Raw genomic sequence first — 17,421 nt, 5'->3', positions numbered from 1 at the left:
TCTGAAAGGTTCGTAACTGGGAACAAAACGTTATGGTGGTTCTTTCAAATGTTTACAACTGAACATTGACTGAAGAGAGCTTTGAACCTTTACTATGCAGAAGAAAAATGCTGCTTTCCGTTCAGTAGTTGACGTTTAACACAGTCCTGCACTGGATTTGCTTTTGTTTTGTTTTGTTTTTGGTCTCAGCTGCTGCCTGATTGTGTAATTCCGGTTCCAAATGCGGAGTGTGGTTGCCTGCTCAGTTCGTAAGGCTGAGGTTCTACGGCAAGTCATTTTCAGACGGGCTCATTCTTTCTGGCGTAAGGCAGCATGGCCAATCTTCAGTAACGATGCCATCCAACACACTCGGACAAATACCATCCCAAACTGCCTTTGACCCCTTTAAACTGTGCATGCGGCTCTAGTTCATGTCTCTACGTTGCTGACTATCATGGATCGGATTTTGGAAATCTCCCGTAGGTCATCTCATTGGTGTCAACGGGCCAACACACCCAAGGGCTGGGTGGGTCTAGTTCTGCACTAGTGGGCTGTTTCCGTCCCGTTCAGCCCAATCCATTTACTATCCCTCCAGCCCCTGTGATGGAGGCAGCATTCCCACAAGAACAACGAATGGGCTGTGACATCATGGAGTGAACCAGCTAAGTGGCAAAGGGGCCAGGTCACGGTTACACAAGTGTCTCTGCAACCAGCAATTCTGGGGAACCAAAGACACGGGGTGCCTGTATGCTGTTTTCATGGAGGGGAGTGTGTGTGCGTAGGGGAAGGAGCTGGTAAATTCCCACAGCTCTAAATGGTTGCTGGCTGCTCTCCGAGGGTGATTCCAACAAGGGGCGCTGGAAGGTCACCTGGTTAGGCGTCTGTGAGTTCAGGACTCACTAGTTTTAAAAAAAGGATGGGAACAAAGCTAGAACTGCTTCCAGCCCCAGCTGCCTCCAGCTGGAGCCCAGTTAGCCAGCCCCAGGGGTCACCCAACCCAGCAATGAGAGAGGGCACTGCAGACCCCATCACCTCTCCTGTCACATGGGCCTGTTTCTAAGAGCACGCTTTCAAGTGGGAGGTGCCAGTGGCTGTTTGGGCCGGCTCAGGCTACAGCTGCTCCGTGACTGAACTGCTGCTCCGCATGGTGGCTGCCAGCTCATCACAGGGTACGGTGAGGGAGCGCCCTTCGCCCACCTGAACTCCCACCAGTGCCGGGGCACAAGGGGGGCTGTTGAGCAGTACAGAGCAGACGAGCTACGGCCCTTGCTGAGGTGAAAAATGCTGGGGGGTCTGAGTGGCCCACAAGTCCAGTTTCCAGCACACTGGAGAGATGGGAGCTTGGCCCAGGTGTGACCCCCAGGGCAGGGTGCTGGGTGAGTGTAGGTGGCCTCTCAGCCGCGTACTGAGAGGGTGAGATCTGACAAATCCCTGCCCAGCAGGGTGACTAGGACAAGTGCCAAAATCCACATCTGCTCCTTAGAAGCCAGCTGCCAGCCAGGCACCTTGGTCACTCTGTGGTTCCTGGTTATGACAACGATGCACTTTTATCTAGCCCAAGCAGCGGGGAAAGCGCAGCCGTAAAGCTCACCAGCGCACATGGCGGGGGAGGAGGGAGGGGTTGGGACTCTTGCATGGCACACAGCAGCAGCAGGCAGCGTTGGGGACAGAGGGAAGAATGGCGTGCCGGGTTGCTGAAGCCAGCAGCCAGGGCAGGGTCCAGACTGGTCTAATGGTTAAGTATTGCTTGTCACTCCCTGCCTGAGCTGCTGCGGGTGCACACAATGCTCCCCCTAGAGCAGCACACACCAGTACACAAGTCCGGTCCAGAGGGAGAGGGAGTGGGGGCAAGAGGGAGGTGCTGAAGGCCCAGAGACAATGCAGGGAGGCGGGGTTGAGATCAAACTCCCTTTTCCCATCCTGAAGCTCAGCCCAGCCTTCAGTGTCGCTGCAGCAGGGGAACCTCCGAGGGCCAAAACCGCGTTTCCGCCTCCCCATGCACACACCAACTTCCACCCCCCAGCGTCTCCCGCAGCAGCCTCTGCCAGTCGCCCCCCGCCTGCCCACATGCGCCCCCCCTCGGGGTCGCAGCAGGGGACCGGGGCTGAAAATGAAAAACCAAACCAAAAGAGCAAAGTGTTGTTTCAAACATCAGGCCATTTTTTTTCTCATGTCGAGCACATATATACAGACAGACACCATGAGGTTTGCTGAAGGCAACATCTCAGATCAGATCAGAGTGAGATATGGAGGACTGGAAAGCTCTCATTGTCCAGCTGTTCCAGAGTAAGACAACATCATCAGTAACCCTTTTACACTGTACCCCCGCCCCGCCCCGCTCCCCATCCCACCCCATCCCCACCCCTGTGCAGCTAATGTAGTTCTGAAACATAGTCTGTGTTTGCCATGGGTTTTGTTATTTGCATCATCTGGGACCGGGTCAGAGAAGCCACCGTCCATGCGCCGCCTTCGTTCTCTGGTCAAGGGAGTCCCACCGCAGCAGGTGTACCCAGAATCCACTTCAAAGGGAGGTGCTGAAAATGCTCCAGGCCGGGATTTACCTGGGGCCTTGTCCCAGGTGAAAGATGTTACTATCAGTGTCAGTTACAGGTCCTAAAGGGGAGAGGAGGAAAAACCTGGAACTGGATTTCTTTGCCCACTGGCTCCGGGGTAGAGTTCAGAGGGGGAAGGAGAAAAACGTGGAACTGCTTTTATGTGCCCACCTGGAATGGCTCTGGATAGAGTTCCAAGAAGACCCTGGAGCTGGATCTTCATGCCCATCCGGAATGGCTCTGGTAGAGTGTTGGGGGGAGCAGAAGGGAAGAAGTAGAACCTGGAACTGGATTCCCACCTGGCCTGTATTCTGGGTGCTCCCCCGTCCCAGGTAAACACTATTGCCCGGGGGAATGGACGCAGATGGGTACATTCTGCACTTTCGTCCTTGCCTTTCCCTGTGGGATCTTGTCGCTGGCAGCCACCGCTGAGACAAGCACCAAGGAGCCTCTGGGGTGACCTGGGCCTGGCGGAGGGGCGACTTCCCGGCAGATGGATTATAACGGCTGCCTCTGCAAAAGAAGCCGAACAGGTTAATGGATCGGCAGCGAAAGGGTTAACTTGCTGCTCTGGGGGGCCCACCCCCTCCGAGGAGGAGCGAGAATGGTGTCGCCTTCACGCTGAGCTGGCTGAATGCCAGGCCTGGCTTTGCCAGCACACGGGGAACAGGGTGGCATGAGGCAGCCGGAGCCACCTTGAAGACTCCCTGGGTTCACCCTGCGGCTGGCACTGCTCACCTGCGCCAGGCACAGTGCGAAATAACAGCACACTCCAGCCAGGCTGCAGGCCTGTATCTGCAGCCTGTCAGAGATACAGAGAACGGCCACCACAGGGGGACAGGAAGACTCATCTCTCAGAAACCTGCCCTCCTCTGGCTTCTCCCTTTGGATTCAGTGCCACGCTAGCCATCTGCTGGCTTGCGGGTATCCTGCCCTCCCCACAGTCTTCCAGAGAAAGGGATGCGTGCACCTCCCCCCGCTGCTGTCCTGTCCTCCCCACGCTGGGACAGGTGTCCTCTTCGCCATTGGTCCTGCACCACAGGAACTGCCCTGCACGGCCTGTCCCTCCAGCCTCAGCTATTCACTCTGCATTCAGCTTCACAAATCCGCTAGTGGGAGCCCATTCGTCTACGGGGTGCTGGGCCCACAGCCCCTGGCTTCCCTCCCTGGACATCAGCCCGGAGCAGCTACCAGACCCATCTGCACATTTCTTCCCACTCATCAGAGCAGCTGGTGATAACCTGCCCGGTCTTGTCCCGACCGGATTACAAACGACAGCTGGGCCTGGCCCAACCTGCCCCCTTCTCCCCACCCGATCCAAACACTCAATCCCCAAGCTTAGTCTGGATCCGGGTTGTGCAGCCCCGACCTCCCGTCTGATTGCCTGTAATAAGGTGCACGTGCTGGGGAAGGAGAGAGGCAAGAAGTGCTTTTAGCGCTGATTAAATTATCCCCCCCCCCCCCATCAGCATTTGGAAATGAGTTCCTGAGGGAAGACAAAGCCCTTTAGTCCCAGCCCTTCTCCTGTTGCTTTGTGGGGAGGTGGTGGCAGCAGCAGTGACACTCCCCTCCCCCCCCTCGCCTCTTCCCCTCCAGCGCTCCCACTTCAACCTCACTTTGTTCCCTGCCTGCTTACGCCAGGCAGAACAACGCCGACAGGCGCAAACAGCTCAGGCTGCCCGAGGAGCAGGAACCTAGAGGCAGCTTGAGGCCTTCTCTCTGGGAGCTGGAAGGGAAATCAGGGGGTGCGTTTCCCCAGGAGGGCAACAGACGTCTGGGACGAGTTGCCAGAAGCTGAAGCCAACAGAGCAAGATGTATAAAGAGGCTTCAGAGGGAGCTGAAATTTGGGGGCAGGAGTGGAGGGCGACATGGCCAGAGTGCAGAGGTGGCTTGGAGGCCAGGCGGGATGGACAGGCCGTTGGGTCTGATTCCTGCTCCATAGGGCTGGCCATGAGTTGAGCCCCTGGGCTAGGAGGACGGCAGTGGGGCTACCCCAGCCAGCCTCCACTTCCCTCAGCCTGCTGGGAGCTGTGCAGGGGAACACACAGAATTGCCAGGGCTGTGGCCAGGGAAGCCAGGAGGAGAGGACAGATTCCTGGGTGGGGGGCTCTGGACTCACCTTATGTTTGGGACATTTCAGAGAGAAGTTCTCTTCAGTTAATAAGCAACCTGTGAACAGAAAGCAGAGCCCTACTTTAGAGGGTGCGGGTGAGGCAGCCGTGTGTCCCCCCCAGCCTCTCACAACCACCCACCATTAGCCCGCGGGCTGAGTGCAATGAGCTAGGGGCGGTGGTGGAGCTGTGAAGCCTTCTCCCTACCCCTGCTGATTTCCCCTTTGCCACAGGCATTGTCCTGCAGGGGCCTGAATGGGACTCACTCTAGTGTCCATAATGGCTCCTCCTCCAGCAGCCAGAGGGGCCGCTCCTGGCTGATGGGAAGCCCGGCTTACATCAGCCACAGCTAGAGCCCGGCAGGGGCCGTGCCAGGCCCCCCACGGCTCACCCAGGACTCCTGACCCTCGACTTGCAGCACCCACAGAGCTCTGCCTCAGCTCCTCAGCCTCTTAAAGCCCCAGGACTGGGCTCTGCTCTGCTCCCCCAGTCCCGCCATTGCCCCTCGGCCCCAAACTCGGGTCTCTCCTGCCAACCACACTTCGTTGCGCTAAATGAGCAATGGAGTTTGCTGTGGCCACGTTTCTGCCAAAGAGCTAAGCTGAGACTGGTCATACGTATTCCCCTGGGGGCTTGAGTGGGATTTGACGCAGGCCATCCAGAGGGTAGAGTCTAGGGAGATCTTGCTCGGTGGAGCTGGTCCTGCCCCATCCCAACCTGACACACGTGCCTGGGTGACTGCTGGGGGAGCTGGTGCTAGCTGGGAATAGGGCTGGCAGCAATTCCAGGCCTCTCCTCTCCGCGGGAAAGCTCCCAGTACCAGTGGATGTCTGCGAGGCTGCCAGTATGGCAGCACAAGCTGTGAAAGAGGCTGGGGCTGTTCACAGCCTCCTCTGGCTTGACAGCTCCCCCCAGCCAGTGAGGCTGCCAGGAGGACGGGACACAGAGAGACAGGGGATGGGGAATAACGCTCGTGGCTGCTTTGATTTGAAAGCGCCTTCCCAAAACCAGGCCCAGCCATGTGACTCCTGCAGAGATCTACAGGGCTGACTCTGGCCCCTTTACCTTAACTGCTTACTGCCCACAACATCTCTGTGCGGTGGGGTCCTCACCCCCATGGATACACTGAGGCGCTGCGTGTGGCAGGGTGCGGATGGCAGGGATGGGATCAGAAGTGCCCTCCTCAGCCCAGCACCCCACACTGCTCTCTTCCTTTCACTCTCACCCTGCATTCCTTCTCGCCTTTCTCACCCTGCCTTTCTGCATCGAACCCTCTTCTCCCAGCAGCCTCCAGGAGAGGGGCTGGGTGAGCTCTTTATAGCGCCCCCAATGGGCATCTTGCTGCCAACGACAAATTTGCAATATGGCAACAAACTCCATCATACTGCAATGCCCTTCCCTGCACAAGTCCCTCAGCTGGGCCGAAATCCTCCCTGAAATCTGCGGGACACAGAGTGAGGCTCTAAGACTGGCTGTGGCAAAGTGCCCAATGGTGCCACGCTTTAAGACTGGGTCAGTGGTTTTTGACTGCCCCATAAATACCGTTCCATCTCTCTGGCGCACATGCATGGCAAACTGACACTCAGTAGTAACAAAATCGATTGCAGGGGCGTGCAGAATAACACACTTGGTCCTGGCCTGTTAAAAAGGCTTTTCCCTTCTCTGGAGCCTTCCCGATACAGATCGCCCGTAACTCTGGCACCATGAACGAATGGGAGGTACCATTATACCCTTTCACAAAGGGGGAAGCTAAAACCCAGTGAGATCGAGTAACTTGCCCAAGGACATGCAACAAACCTACAGCAGAGGCAGGCGTAGAATGCAGACCTGACTCCCAGCCCCCCTGTTCTAACCACATAGTGCCACCCTGTGAATGATCACGAATAGGACATAATACAAACTAATCAGGCCACCCGTGGTTCCTGTGAAGTGGGGACTAGGCCTGGAATAGGAGGCACGCTGGTCAGAACTGGCAGTGCACTGGCAGACCTGCTGAGGGAACTCAGGCCTGGCATGAGTGGCAGAGGGCCGGGTCTGAAGTGCATTGAGGAACGCAGACAAAGCTGGGTGCAATGCGCTGGTGCCTCTCATTTATGAACCCCCAAATCCCATGGAGCGTTAACGCTCGGAAAGGGGGTCTCCGAGCCAGCCGCAATGGAGGCTTATTCCCCATCTTGTATAACTCTCTTCATGCATAGGACTCGGGAATCGCGCCAGGAGCAACCGAACTCTAGGGAGCAGGAAGCTGAGGTCCTTCAAGCCCTCTTGACCCAAATCCCTCCTCTCCTAAGCGAGCCTTACCTGTGTCAATGGCACATGCGTAATGATAGGTTTGGACACATCCCTTGTGGCAGCACCCAACGGTTGCTCCTGCTTGTTGGCAACTAGAGCATCTCTTTAAATCCACCAATGGGGCAGGGGGGAAAAAGAGAGAGAGAATCCAGTGAGGTCCAGTGAAGTAAATCCCAGATACAAGAACTAGCTAGTCCCCTGGCAGCCATGGAAAGGCCAGGAAAAGCTTCCACCTTCACATCCCCACCAGGTTCAGATTTACCCCGTTCATTCCTCAGCCTCACAAAGCCTGATTGAGCCCTACTAGTGTTACCAAACTCATTCACTTCCTCATGACGATGCGGTGTAACCCTTACTGCGGATTTGGCAACAGAGCATGCTTCCATTGCTCCCAATGACTTCAGTGGGCACATGGCTGGTCCCTGGAATAGCACTCCTGCCCCCTTCCTAGCCCCTCCAGTACAGGAACACTGTCCCAGTTACCCCCTTTCCCCCCACAACCACTAACGAGTGAGCTATGCAATGGACATAGCCTTTAACCTGTCCTCTCCAAGGCCTACCACTGGGTTTTGTTAACCACCCCTTTTCCGTTGACTGGAACCAAAACTGCAGGCCAAAGAACACCTGTAACCAGACCCAAATTTGACCGCTCAGAGGCTGTGGCAACCCTTTATGTTCTAAAAGGGCATTAGCCCAGTGGGGTGCTGGGATGGGGTGGGGCTAATGCAACCTGACTGTGTGTCGGGGAGGCAACTCCTCTTATTGCGGTGGCACAAAACGCTCCTCCGGTGACTGCCCAATGAACTTGCTTGATGTATAATAACGGTCAAAATACTATGCCCTTCCTGGTGCTTTCCACCAGAGGATCTCAAAGCGGTTCCCAAATATTCATTAATCCTCACAGCCCCCTTGTGGGCTAGGTAAGAGTCGTCCTCTCCATTTTACGGAGAAACCCACAGGTGGAGTGACCTGTCTGAGGCCACCCAGTGAGTCAGGGGCAGAGCTGGGTCTAGAATCCCAGCTCTCCATGTGCTCCTGTCTCCAGCTCGCCCTGCGCTGCGTGCAAAACGTGTATGGATTTTGGGTGTGCTCCTCTTTCTGCACCGTTCTGGGAATATGAGCTGTCCCTTACAAGGTCTGGAAAACTCGGAGTCTGCATACGCTGCACAGCATCGAACGGCTGTGCTGGAGAACACCCAGCCAGGGATCTGCAGGTGGAAGGGGCAGGATAGAGAGGGCACCTTGCACTGTGCAACCTGCAGAAGCCCAGAGGGAAGGATGCAAGTGGAACATAGACCAGAAGGGGAAGATGAAAACTCTGGAACTGCGGGGAATTGACTGTTTGATCCACCCCTCCTCATGCTAACTGATCCCAGTTCCTAGCCATGACATGGGTTCACTGCCTTAGCATATCCTCGGGCCATATCCGCTCACTCACGCCAGCCTGCTCTACAGCAGAGCTCGAGAGCAGAACTGGCCCTTTGCCTCTCCGCTGTCCTGAGACTCAGCAACCCCAAGGTCCATCACTTATAACAGTACAAGTGCGAGGTGCAGGCGAATGGCGGCCCAAGACAAGGGATGGCTGAGCAAGCTCGACAGACCCACCCCTTCAGGGGCTTTGCAGCTGGGGATAGAGGGCGAATGGATGTTTAAAATGTTCCAACCCTGATTAATTCATAAAGCTATTTAAATACTAGTACTGACATGCTGTAAAAACACAGCAGAACGCTTTATAATATGCCATTATCTGCACCCAGCGATACCTCTCCGCACTCTGAGGGCCAGATCCTCGGCCGTCATCAATCAGGTTAGCTTCGCTGAAGCCAATGGAGCTATGCTGAGTGACACCAGCTGAGGATCTGGCCCTGATTGGCTCTCCTTTGCCCAGCAGGTTCTGATGATGAATTATGACTAGTTCAGTGGCCCCACTGCTGAGCATGGTGCTTCAGAGACACGGAAGAGGGCGCAGAAGAGATCTCTGCCCGGAGAAGCTAATAATCACTCTGCTTTTGAGCTTGTCTATTCTGCTTGTGGAACGGTGTGTGTACACATGAGAAGGCACAGGTCTAAATGCGCCCAACAGTGTAAATGGCCCAGGCCGAGGGACATTGTAAGAACAGTCCAACGTGGCATATCCACTGACAGCCTCAAACTACTTGGTGTTTTGGGGCATGGCTGCCCCTTCGGTAAAACCATGGATTTACAGACTTTCAGCTGAACAAAGGCCATTATGATCCTCTAGTCTGACCTCCTGCATAGCCCAGACCAGACAACGTCACCCACTATCCCCTGCATCCAAATTTGGCGGAGCTAAAGGTTTTTTTTAGAAAAACATCAAGTCTCGATTGAAAGGCTTGGAGCCTTGGAGAAGCCATCACATTCCCTAGGTAAATTGTCCCAGTGGTTAACTACTCTCACGGTGTGTCTTACTTGCACAGAAAAGAAAAAGGGTAGAAGTGAAGGAAGAAGGGTCCCTTTGCCCTCTACTCTGCCCGTCACTGTGGAATCTGGCCAGGCAGCTTCTGTTTCTTCATCCCATTTCCCCTTTCCTGTCCCTCCCTGTTCCTAGCTAGCATTGCACCTCTGAGACGCACGCCAAGCCGGATGCGGTAAAGGTGGAACAGTTTGCTTCCAGGAGATCTCAGAGTCCCCACGAGTGATGGATCTCCACAATTTTATGGGAACCTGGAGGGTCACCTTCCCGCACAAAGAAAGTTTAATTTAAGGCCTAAATAGGCAACTTGAGTGGGATTTTCAAAGGAGCATGTGTCTCACCGAAAGTCAATGGGACTTGTGCAAATACATCACTTGGGTGCTTTTGAGAATCTCACCCCTTGCTTTCAGCTTCTGCCCAGGCCTGATGCATGGTTACAGGATACCTGTCGCCAGACAAACCCCATCTATGCCTGTGCATTATTTTTAATTTCATGGGAGCAACATTTCTTAAGACAATTGGCAGGTTTTCATTGTTGCTCCTCAGGCTTTTTATTAACGCACCGTTAAGCCTGGCTGTCTAACTGCACCTGTGGTGCTGCTGTTTACTGTGTGTGCAACAGCACCGGAACCGCAGGGGGGGCAAGGGCAGAGTGGTATGGGACACTGTTCTGTCGCCCGCCGCCCATCCACAAAGAGCCTGGGAATGTAACTAGAGCCATGGAGGCTGGTGAGGTGAAGGTGAACATGCTAAGGTGCCATTTGGAGCCAGTCGACAGCAGCAGGTAAGGATCATGTGTCTGACTCAAAATGAGGTAGGTATTGGCTCTATAAGACTCAGCTGGTGAATGTTTAAATCCTCTTTTCTTTCCACCTTCCTCTTCTATTTATTAACACTGTGTCAAGTCTGGGGACACCAAGGAAAGCTCAGTACAGAGCCAAACCCTGCAGTCTTTACCCAGGCTGACTTCCCACTGGAGTTGGCAGGATGTGGCCCCAAATGAATACTAAAGACGCATGGTTGCTCATTAATTGGTGTTCCGGTTTCCAATGGCTTCCCACCAGGGGGCACGTGGCGTTTCGCTGGTGAAAAGGGCCCTGTGGGGGGGGGTTAATTGCCCTATTTGAAAGTCGGCTGTGTTCTATTGGGACAGCTAGACAACGGGCTCTATTCGGGACGAGCATCAAATGGCCAGAAGAACGGGAACATGTCATGGGGCTCAGTGCAGGGGTAACCGGGTGAAAATGCTCTGGCCTGCGAGATACAGATGATCTAAGGTGCTGTCTGGCCTTAACATTCTCTGAGCCTCTGACAGCCTCCCGCTGGTCTTCAGTCCTATATCAGAAAGGGTCTGCACAGGCCAAACCCCATATTTGCGTGTGGACGTTGCGCTGCATGTCGTCTAGCTGCCCAACTGCAAAGGCGGATGCAGTCTCTGCGGGCAGGTTCAGAGAGGCTCTTTGGGAATCTGGCGCTAAGCACTGCTGGCGTTACCTGTTTGCTCCTGCATTCAAACGGGGGCACCCAGCGCAGGGGCATTCAGGAGGATGCCCTGCCTAGGCGGGGCGTTAGCTATCCGGAGGGCCTAATCGTGTCAGGTGCAGTGCACCCTTTGCTCCAGCTGAGGGGGCTCGACACCTTGCAGGATGCAACTGCGAGGCACAGGGGTTGGAAATCCGAGCAGGCAGCCCCATGCGCACTGGAATTCCTTTCCTAGGATGGCCTCCTAAAGGGCGACACCTCGACTCCCCAGCCAGTGACTGCAAAGAATGTGGTTAGACTTGTTTGGAGGATACAATCCTTATGTCTTATGGTAAGGCTCCTCTCCCTCCCCCCTCAAACGCCCCTCGCACAATCACAGCTGTGGGTTTGACCTGCCCTCTCTGATCTGGGCCATCCCAGACTTTTGTTAACGGGAGGCGGGTGTGTAGGGCTGGTGAGCGGGTGTGCACGTTCCAAATGGCCCTTTAGCCTAAGGAGAGGCTCTTACCACTTCAGCAGCCACCTTTATCGCCTCCTGTAGCCCATACAGCTTCCCTGCAACCAGGTAAACCCCAGCGGTCCATATAGCACAGGCTTCGTGAACCCAGTGCTCCTGCGTGTCTCCCACTGACTCCTGAGACGGGGACTCGGCTTTGTTGCACTCATGCCGTCTGGGCTTCTCTGCCGCCTCCTCTCCCTCTGTCCTCTCATCACAGCAGTAACAGCTTTGTAGTTTCCTAAACATCCCCCTGGAACTCGACCGGAGAGCGCTCTGTTTCGCTGAGTCAGCGGCACTGTCCAGCCTTGGCGGCTTTCCACTGATTGTACTCGTTGTACAATTATTATCTGTCGTTTTGAGCGTTCGCTCTGCCGGCGAAGGCACGGGAGCCTCTTCGCTGGGCCCCTCCACTTTAATCTTTTCTTTCAGCCTCGATTTCTTTTTCGGCAGGCAGTGCTCTGGGTAATACGGACCACAGAGGTCCCCAAGGTCTTTGTAATTGGCTGGGTTCCGGCAGAGGCAGCAGACCAGACAGGCTGCGTTGAGGGCCTTGGACACCACTGGGCCCAGGTGCATTGTGGAAGATAAAGGCAGCGCCGCTTTGGGCTGCAGGGAGGCCCCACCCGAAAGCAGGGCCTGGGCCGAGGACGAAGGCTGCTGCTCCTTGTGGAGCCGGGCCTCCTCCCCGGCTGAATTGATGATGGTGCAGGTGGTGGTGAACTCGTTGTGCTTTTCCACCCGCACGTAGGGGGAGAAGGGCGGCGCTCGGCTGTCCGTCCGCAGCCGCTTGCACGAGATGTACTTGAGCCTGATTTCGGGCTCCGCGGGGTTAAGCAGAGGGGCCTGCTGCTGCCGCCGCCGCTTGGCCCTGCTCTTACACCTGGAGGCCACGTTCTTGGCCTTGCTCCGGGTGTGCCGTTTCCTTTGTCTCTTGGAGTAGCCGTTGTAGTTGGAGTGGTTCACTCGCTGCTTCTGCGCCCGGGTTTGGGTCTGGGAGCTTCTCCCCTCGGGGGGTTCCTTCTTGGCAAAGTCTTTGTCCTCAGTCTTTGGCTTCTTCCCGTCCCTTTGTCCGTCTTCCCCGTTCCCCAGCGCGTCCCCCGCGCCTGCCCGCTCTCTGGCCGTCAGGAGCAGAGCAGGGGCCAGATGCGCCCGCCTGTCCAATGGGTTTTTGGCCACGCTGAAGGCTGCTGCTTTCCCTTTTCGGTTCCTCTTCTTGGGCAGCAGGCTGATGTTCTTTGCAGCCATGCTGCTGCTGTTGTACTGCACTGTCTCAGGAGATGAATAGGCCTCACCCTTGAAACAGTCAGAGGACAGTTTCTTACTGTTCATTAGTTTTCCTTTTAAGGATCTGTTGTTCGAATTTCTGCATAATTGCTCTGCTACTGAAGCGGCAGGAGCCTTTTGTGCCATGCCCTGGTTTAATGGCCCCGCTTCTCCCACCACTGGGGTTACACTTGCATTCTTTAAGGCCCGCTCCTTCTCTGCGCCGGCAGGGCTCAGAGGATTACTGTGTGCAGTAGCGGTGGCAGCGGCCGTTTTGCATGCAAACTTCTTTAAATTCGGCGAGGTGATCTTCTGCACAATGGCCTCCAGCTTGAGGCCCCTGCCTTTCCTCGGGGGCAGCACTTTTGTCTTCATGGCCCCCTGAAATGCTGCCCGAGAGGTGATTTTAATACAGACGTTGGGGGGTTCTTTAGCTGGAGGGGGCGTCAAGGCCGCTTCGCAGGAGCCCTTTGTGGGCAGTTTAGGTCTTGCCTTTTTGGTTGATGGCATCCTTTTAAAGAGATTGGGGGAGGCTTCAGGCTTCTCCTCTTTTGTGCTGCTGCTGCTGCTCCTTAAAACTAAATTTCTCTTTTTGGTAGGGATAGGGGACACGAAGGTGGATTTTCTCTTCAGCGAATGCAGCGGCCGCTCAGACATTTTGCTGCCCATTCCGGGCCCGGATTTAGGGAGTTTAATTCTTTTGCCCACCTTCCCTTCTTTGTGTGGCCCCCCTGGGGGTGTGATCTTGAAGGTGGGGGGTAGATGGTTGTTTGAAAGGAGCTTCTTGGGTGTTTTACAGTTTTTGATCCTGACCTCTGCTGTCCTCTTCTCCCTTCTCCTTTTCGTATAGACCTCCTGTGTCTTGGTCCTAGATCGCAGGATCATGGATCTCTGGTCCTTCACCTCTGCATCGTGGGGCTCCAGGCCTTTAGCCTTCTGGCCAATAAAGTCCTCGTTCTGCACCAAGTTTGGGACCAGGAGAGAAGTGGGATCGCTGGGATTTTGGACAACTTTTGGGGCTGGTCTTCCGGTGCGTTTCCTGGCTTTGAAAGCAACTCTCTGCTTCATGCCACAAACTGGTTTCTTCCCTAACTTTTCTTGATGGGCCAACACCTTCAGTCCTTCCAGTGGGGCTGGCGTCCTGGGCTCGCTCAAGGCAGTGAAAGAGCGGGTACACATCCGAGCTGGCAAGCCTTCATTTGGAAACCTAGGAGTTTGGCCATGGGCATTTTTGCTTGTTGTTTCCATCAGGCCATCTGGCCCTACACATGTGTTGGCCACCATGCCAGCTGCCTGGATGTCTTTGAACGGGCTTGGTACTGGTTTTCTGGATTCCTCTCCTTCTGACAACCTAGAATGAACCCTCTTGCTGCGAAGAGTCTTGCCCCTCGAGATTGATTCTGATTTTACCAGCAAATTTTCCGGTAGCATTTGCTTCTTTACCTTGACTGACAAGGTTGTTTCGGTCTCTGTCTTCTCCTGGAGGACACTTTCACCTACCGTTGTGTCCTCCTCAGGTTTAATGTGAGGCAGGGAAGATTCAAACCAACTTTTCACCTTGGTTTCAGTGCCGACTGCCGGGCCTAAGAGGATAACAGACTGTCCAGATAAACGAGAAGAGGGACCTGAATTTTCTTTCTCCACTGTGCTTACAGTTTCTTCTGCTGATACCGGCACATCCTTGGAGGAGAGCACTGCAGCATTCTCAGGAGGTTTAGGTGGGGATGTATCGTAGATCACAGACTTCTGCTCTGAACTAGCCAGCTCACACAGAGATGAATATTCTTCTGGTTCCAAATCAGACTCCTTCAGATCTGGAGATGATATCATCGGGATTTCACTGAAGTCCCCACCTGAACAGCAGTGCCTGGTATCCTCCAGCCACCTCTCACTATCTGCTTTGGTGGCCTCATCATACGTCAAAGTGTCTTCCTCTTCCTCCCCCATCTGCTGCTGGCTGAAGTCCTCGGCTTGGTCATTCTTGGCTGGCTGTTCACCGTCACATATATCCATGCAGCAGGCATTTTTTTTCTCTTTGCAAGACCCGGCCAATTTGCTGTGGAACAAACCCTTGGAAAGATCTGACGATTGTAGGCATGGTCCAAGCTCCTTCCACCTCAGGCATGATTCACTGATGCTTTCATCTGGCCAGTCAAAAGGCTCCATGGTGTTTTCAGAACCCACTGAGTTGGCCGTGGTGTTTGAATAGCAGCTGTAACTGGTGGCCCCAGAACTCGAAGTAGCAGCTGGGATATTGGGTTTGGAATTATATGCCAGGGAACCGGTGACTTTAAGAGCATTCTTTGTTTCAGTTGTTGTAAACTCCACCTGGGCATTCTCATAAACCTCTTCACTGAAATCCTTACTGTTGTTTCCCCCAGAGGCTTTGTCTAATTTCAGGGGTTCGGTGTGGGTGCCCGAGTCGCCTTGGTTGGACCAGGTGCTCTTAACCATTGAGTCCAGACATGTTCTGTGATTTTCTACATGGAAAGGGGATTTCACGGAGTCTTTGTTTAAAGCAGGGGAGTTGGCCCAGGCTTTGTCTGCCTTCTCGTTGATAGCGTCCTGTAGCACAATGATTTCGGAAGCCAGTTCCTCCTGAGACAGCGTACTCAGGAGAAGCCTCGGGCACTCCCTTTCATTGGTCATGTACTTGGTGAATGTTTCCAAGGGCAGGCTAGCATGAATACTCTGGAAAGAATCATCGGACTTTGTGGACATGTCGTCTGGAGAAGTCACCGAGCAAGTAGAGACTGACTCTGGCTTGGCCTTGGAGTTGCTGTTGATCCTCGCTGGACTGCGGCTTTGACTGCAATAAAGGAAATTTCTCTCTAGCTGATCTTCAGACCCGCTCAGATAATCGGCATCCTGAGTTTCAGCATGGATTGACTGAGGAGTGCTAAGAGGGTCCGACAGGGGGGTCCCTACCTGCTCGGCAGAGTACGTGCTACTCTCTGGACTGCAGTGTTGGCCTTTTAGCTGTTCTGGTGTCCTAGGAGGGTTTTTGATGCCCTTTTTCTGGGGCACTGCTGATTTTGAAAGGAGAAGCTGCTGGACGGTGTTGGAAATATTCTCGACTTGTGAGGTGAGTGCAGTTAGACTTTGCAAACTGAGATCGGACAGAAGATTTTCAGGGATCTTCTCCTTCTGCAAGTTTTTGCAGTTCCCAGACTGAGCATCTGGACTTGTCCCATCTGTTGGAGAAGGATTCAATAAAGGCATGAAATGGCTGTGGTCAGTGATGCCGGCAGGGAAAGACCCTGTGCTGAGAGATTGCTGGCTGTATTGGAAATTCTCCAGGTTTGGCATCAGAGGGGATGGAGTGGAGCTATAGGATGGAGATCTACCAACAGAACGAGCTGGAGAATGACTTGAGCTAGGACTAAATGTCTGGTAATATTGCTCTGGGGTCCTCACTGGAGCATCAGTCTGGCAATAGGTCTGGCCTGGCTGGTTATAATGTTGGTACTTTGCTAGGTTTTGATAGTGAAGCGTTTCCTGGGCATGATGCCTTCCTTGCAAGGGCTGCTGCTGCTGTTGCTGCTGTGGTTGCTGCTGCTGGTCGTAGCTAATTCGGTTTGCCTGATAGCCATGCAGGTTCTGTACTCGCTGCCCAGATGCAAGGTTAGCAGCCCCTCCAAGAGGCCGCTCGTGCTGTTGGCTGGAGGGCGCGGTGCAGCTCTTATAGGAGTGAGCTGCCTGGCTCCCTCCTGGGACAGAGGAGTACGTCGAAGATGCTGGGAACTGGGACTGGGAGTGCTGGGTAAAGTGGCCGGTCTGGGAAAAGGACATGGGTGAGGAGACGTCATTTTGGATCTTCTGCCTTTGCAGCTTGGGATACGTCAAGGCAGGTGGCTGCGGCGGCGGCTGCGGCTGCTGCGGCAGGTGCAAGGAATGAGTTCGGAATGGAAGCTGAGCCGTTTGCTCATGGTACTGCCTGCTGCCGGCGGGAGCCGGGCTCTTTTTCATCAAGTTTTCCTCATACTTTGCCACTCCTCCGGCTAAGGATTGTTGCTGAGCTCCCCAGGGCTGCAGGCTCTCCTCCCCAGAATAGCGGGCCGGGTATGGGCTATTCTCTTGGACTGCGTAATTCGAAAAGGCCGGCCGGCCTTGCAGCTGCTGGCCAGGCAATTGCTTATTTCCCCTGTGATATTTCTCCACGGCGCTGTTCTCGTACCCCGGGTAAGGCAGCTGCTGCTGACTGTAGTACTCTTTCGCCACCAGCCTCTGACGCTCGCAGTTCGGCCCTGCCTGACTTTGATGCCTGTAATTCTCCAGGCGTGATGTATCTTGTGAAGTCTGCTGGTAGTTCTGCTGGTTGCCATGGAAACCACACCTTTCTCGAAAGGACTGCATGGCTCGGGCTTGTTATCTGTGAAGAGAGAGAGAGGATTCAAATGAACCATTTTCTTTTACCTTGGCTTTGGGAAGGGCGGGGGGGGGGGGAAGGTGCGTGTTATTTTGTTGTTTGTTTGTTTAAAAGCCGGTGCGAGATTTTGGAGATTTGTGCCTGTATTGCAGCTGTTGTTTTGCAATGCAGGCCTCCCTACAGTCAGACCCCCCCACCCCAGCCTTTAAAGGGAAACAAAACAAAACCAAAAACCCCAATGACAATTCCTTTCCCCCCTTCTTTCTCCCTTACCAGCTGCAGTCTATTGACACCCTCTGGTTCAGGAACACTGAGCCCATCCTGCCAGCCCCAGCATCCCTGTGGGCTCAGATCTGCCAAGGACGGCAACCAATGCAGGCGGCGTCTGGATGTGGCTTGAATGGTGTTAGGTTGCTCAGTGTTTCACGCACCTGTTTTC

General features: G+C 54.5%; 1 protein-coding gene across 7 annotated transcripts in view; it reads right to left on the bottom strand.

Moving 5' to 3' along the window:
- Nucleotides 1-2,897: 2,897 nt before the first annotated feature.
- Nucleotides 2,898-17,421, bottom strand: part of RAI1 (retinoic acid induced 1) — a 128,251-nt gene continuing 113,727 nt past the window's right edge. For all 7 annotated transcript variants that reach the window (XM_039490089.1, XM_039490090.1, XM_039490091.1 and 4 more), the window contains 4 exons: nt 11,360-16,985; nt 6,945-7,038; nt 4,652-4,701; nt 2,898-3,044 (listed from right to left, as the gene is read on the bottom strand). In XM_039490089.1, coding sequence (XP_039346023.1) covers nt 3,030-3,044; nt 4,652-4,701; nt 6,945-7,038; nt 11,360-16,969 — 5,769 coding nt within the window. In that variant the 5' untranslated portion in view covers nt 16,970-16,985 and the 3' untranslated portion in view covers nt 2,898-3,029. The remainder of the gene's footprint in view (nt 3,045-4,651; nt 4,702-6,944; nt 7,039-11,359; nt 16,986-17,421) is intronic.

The sequence above is a fragment of the Mauremys reevesii genome, linkage group 10 (genome assembly GCF_016161935.1).
Source record: "Mauremys reevesii isolate NIE-2019 linkage group 10, ASM1616193v1, whole genome shotgun sequence".
Classification (NCBI taxonomy): Eukaryota; Metazoa; Chordata; order Testudines; family Geoemydidae; genus Mauremys; species Mauremys reevesii.
Note: the sequence above shows the minus strand (reverse complement) of the source record. Positions and strands in the feature narration are given on the sequence as shown.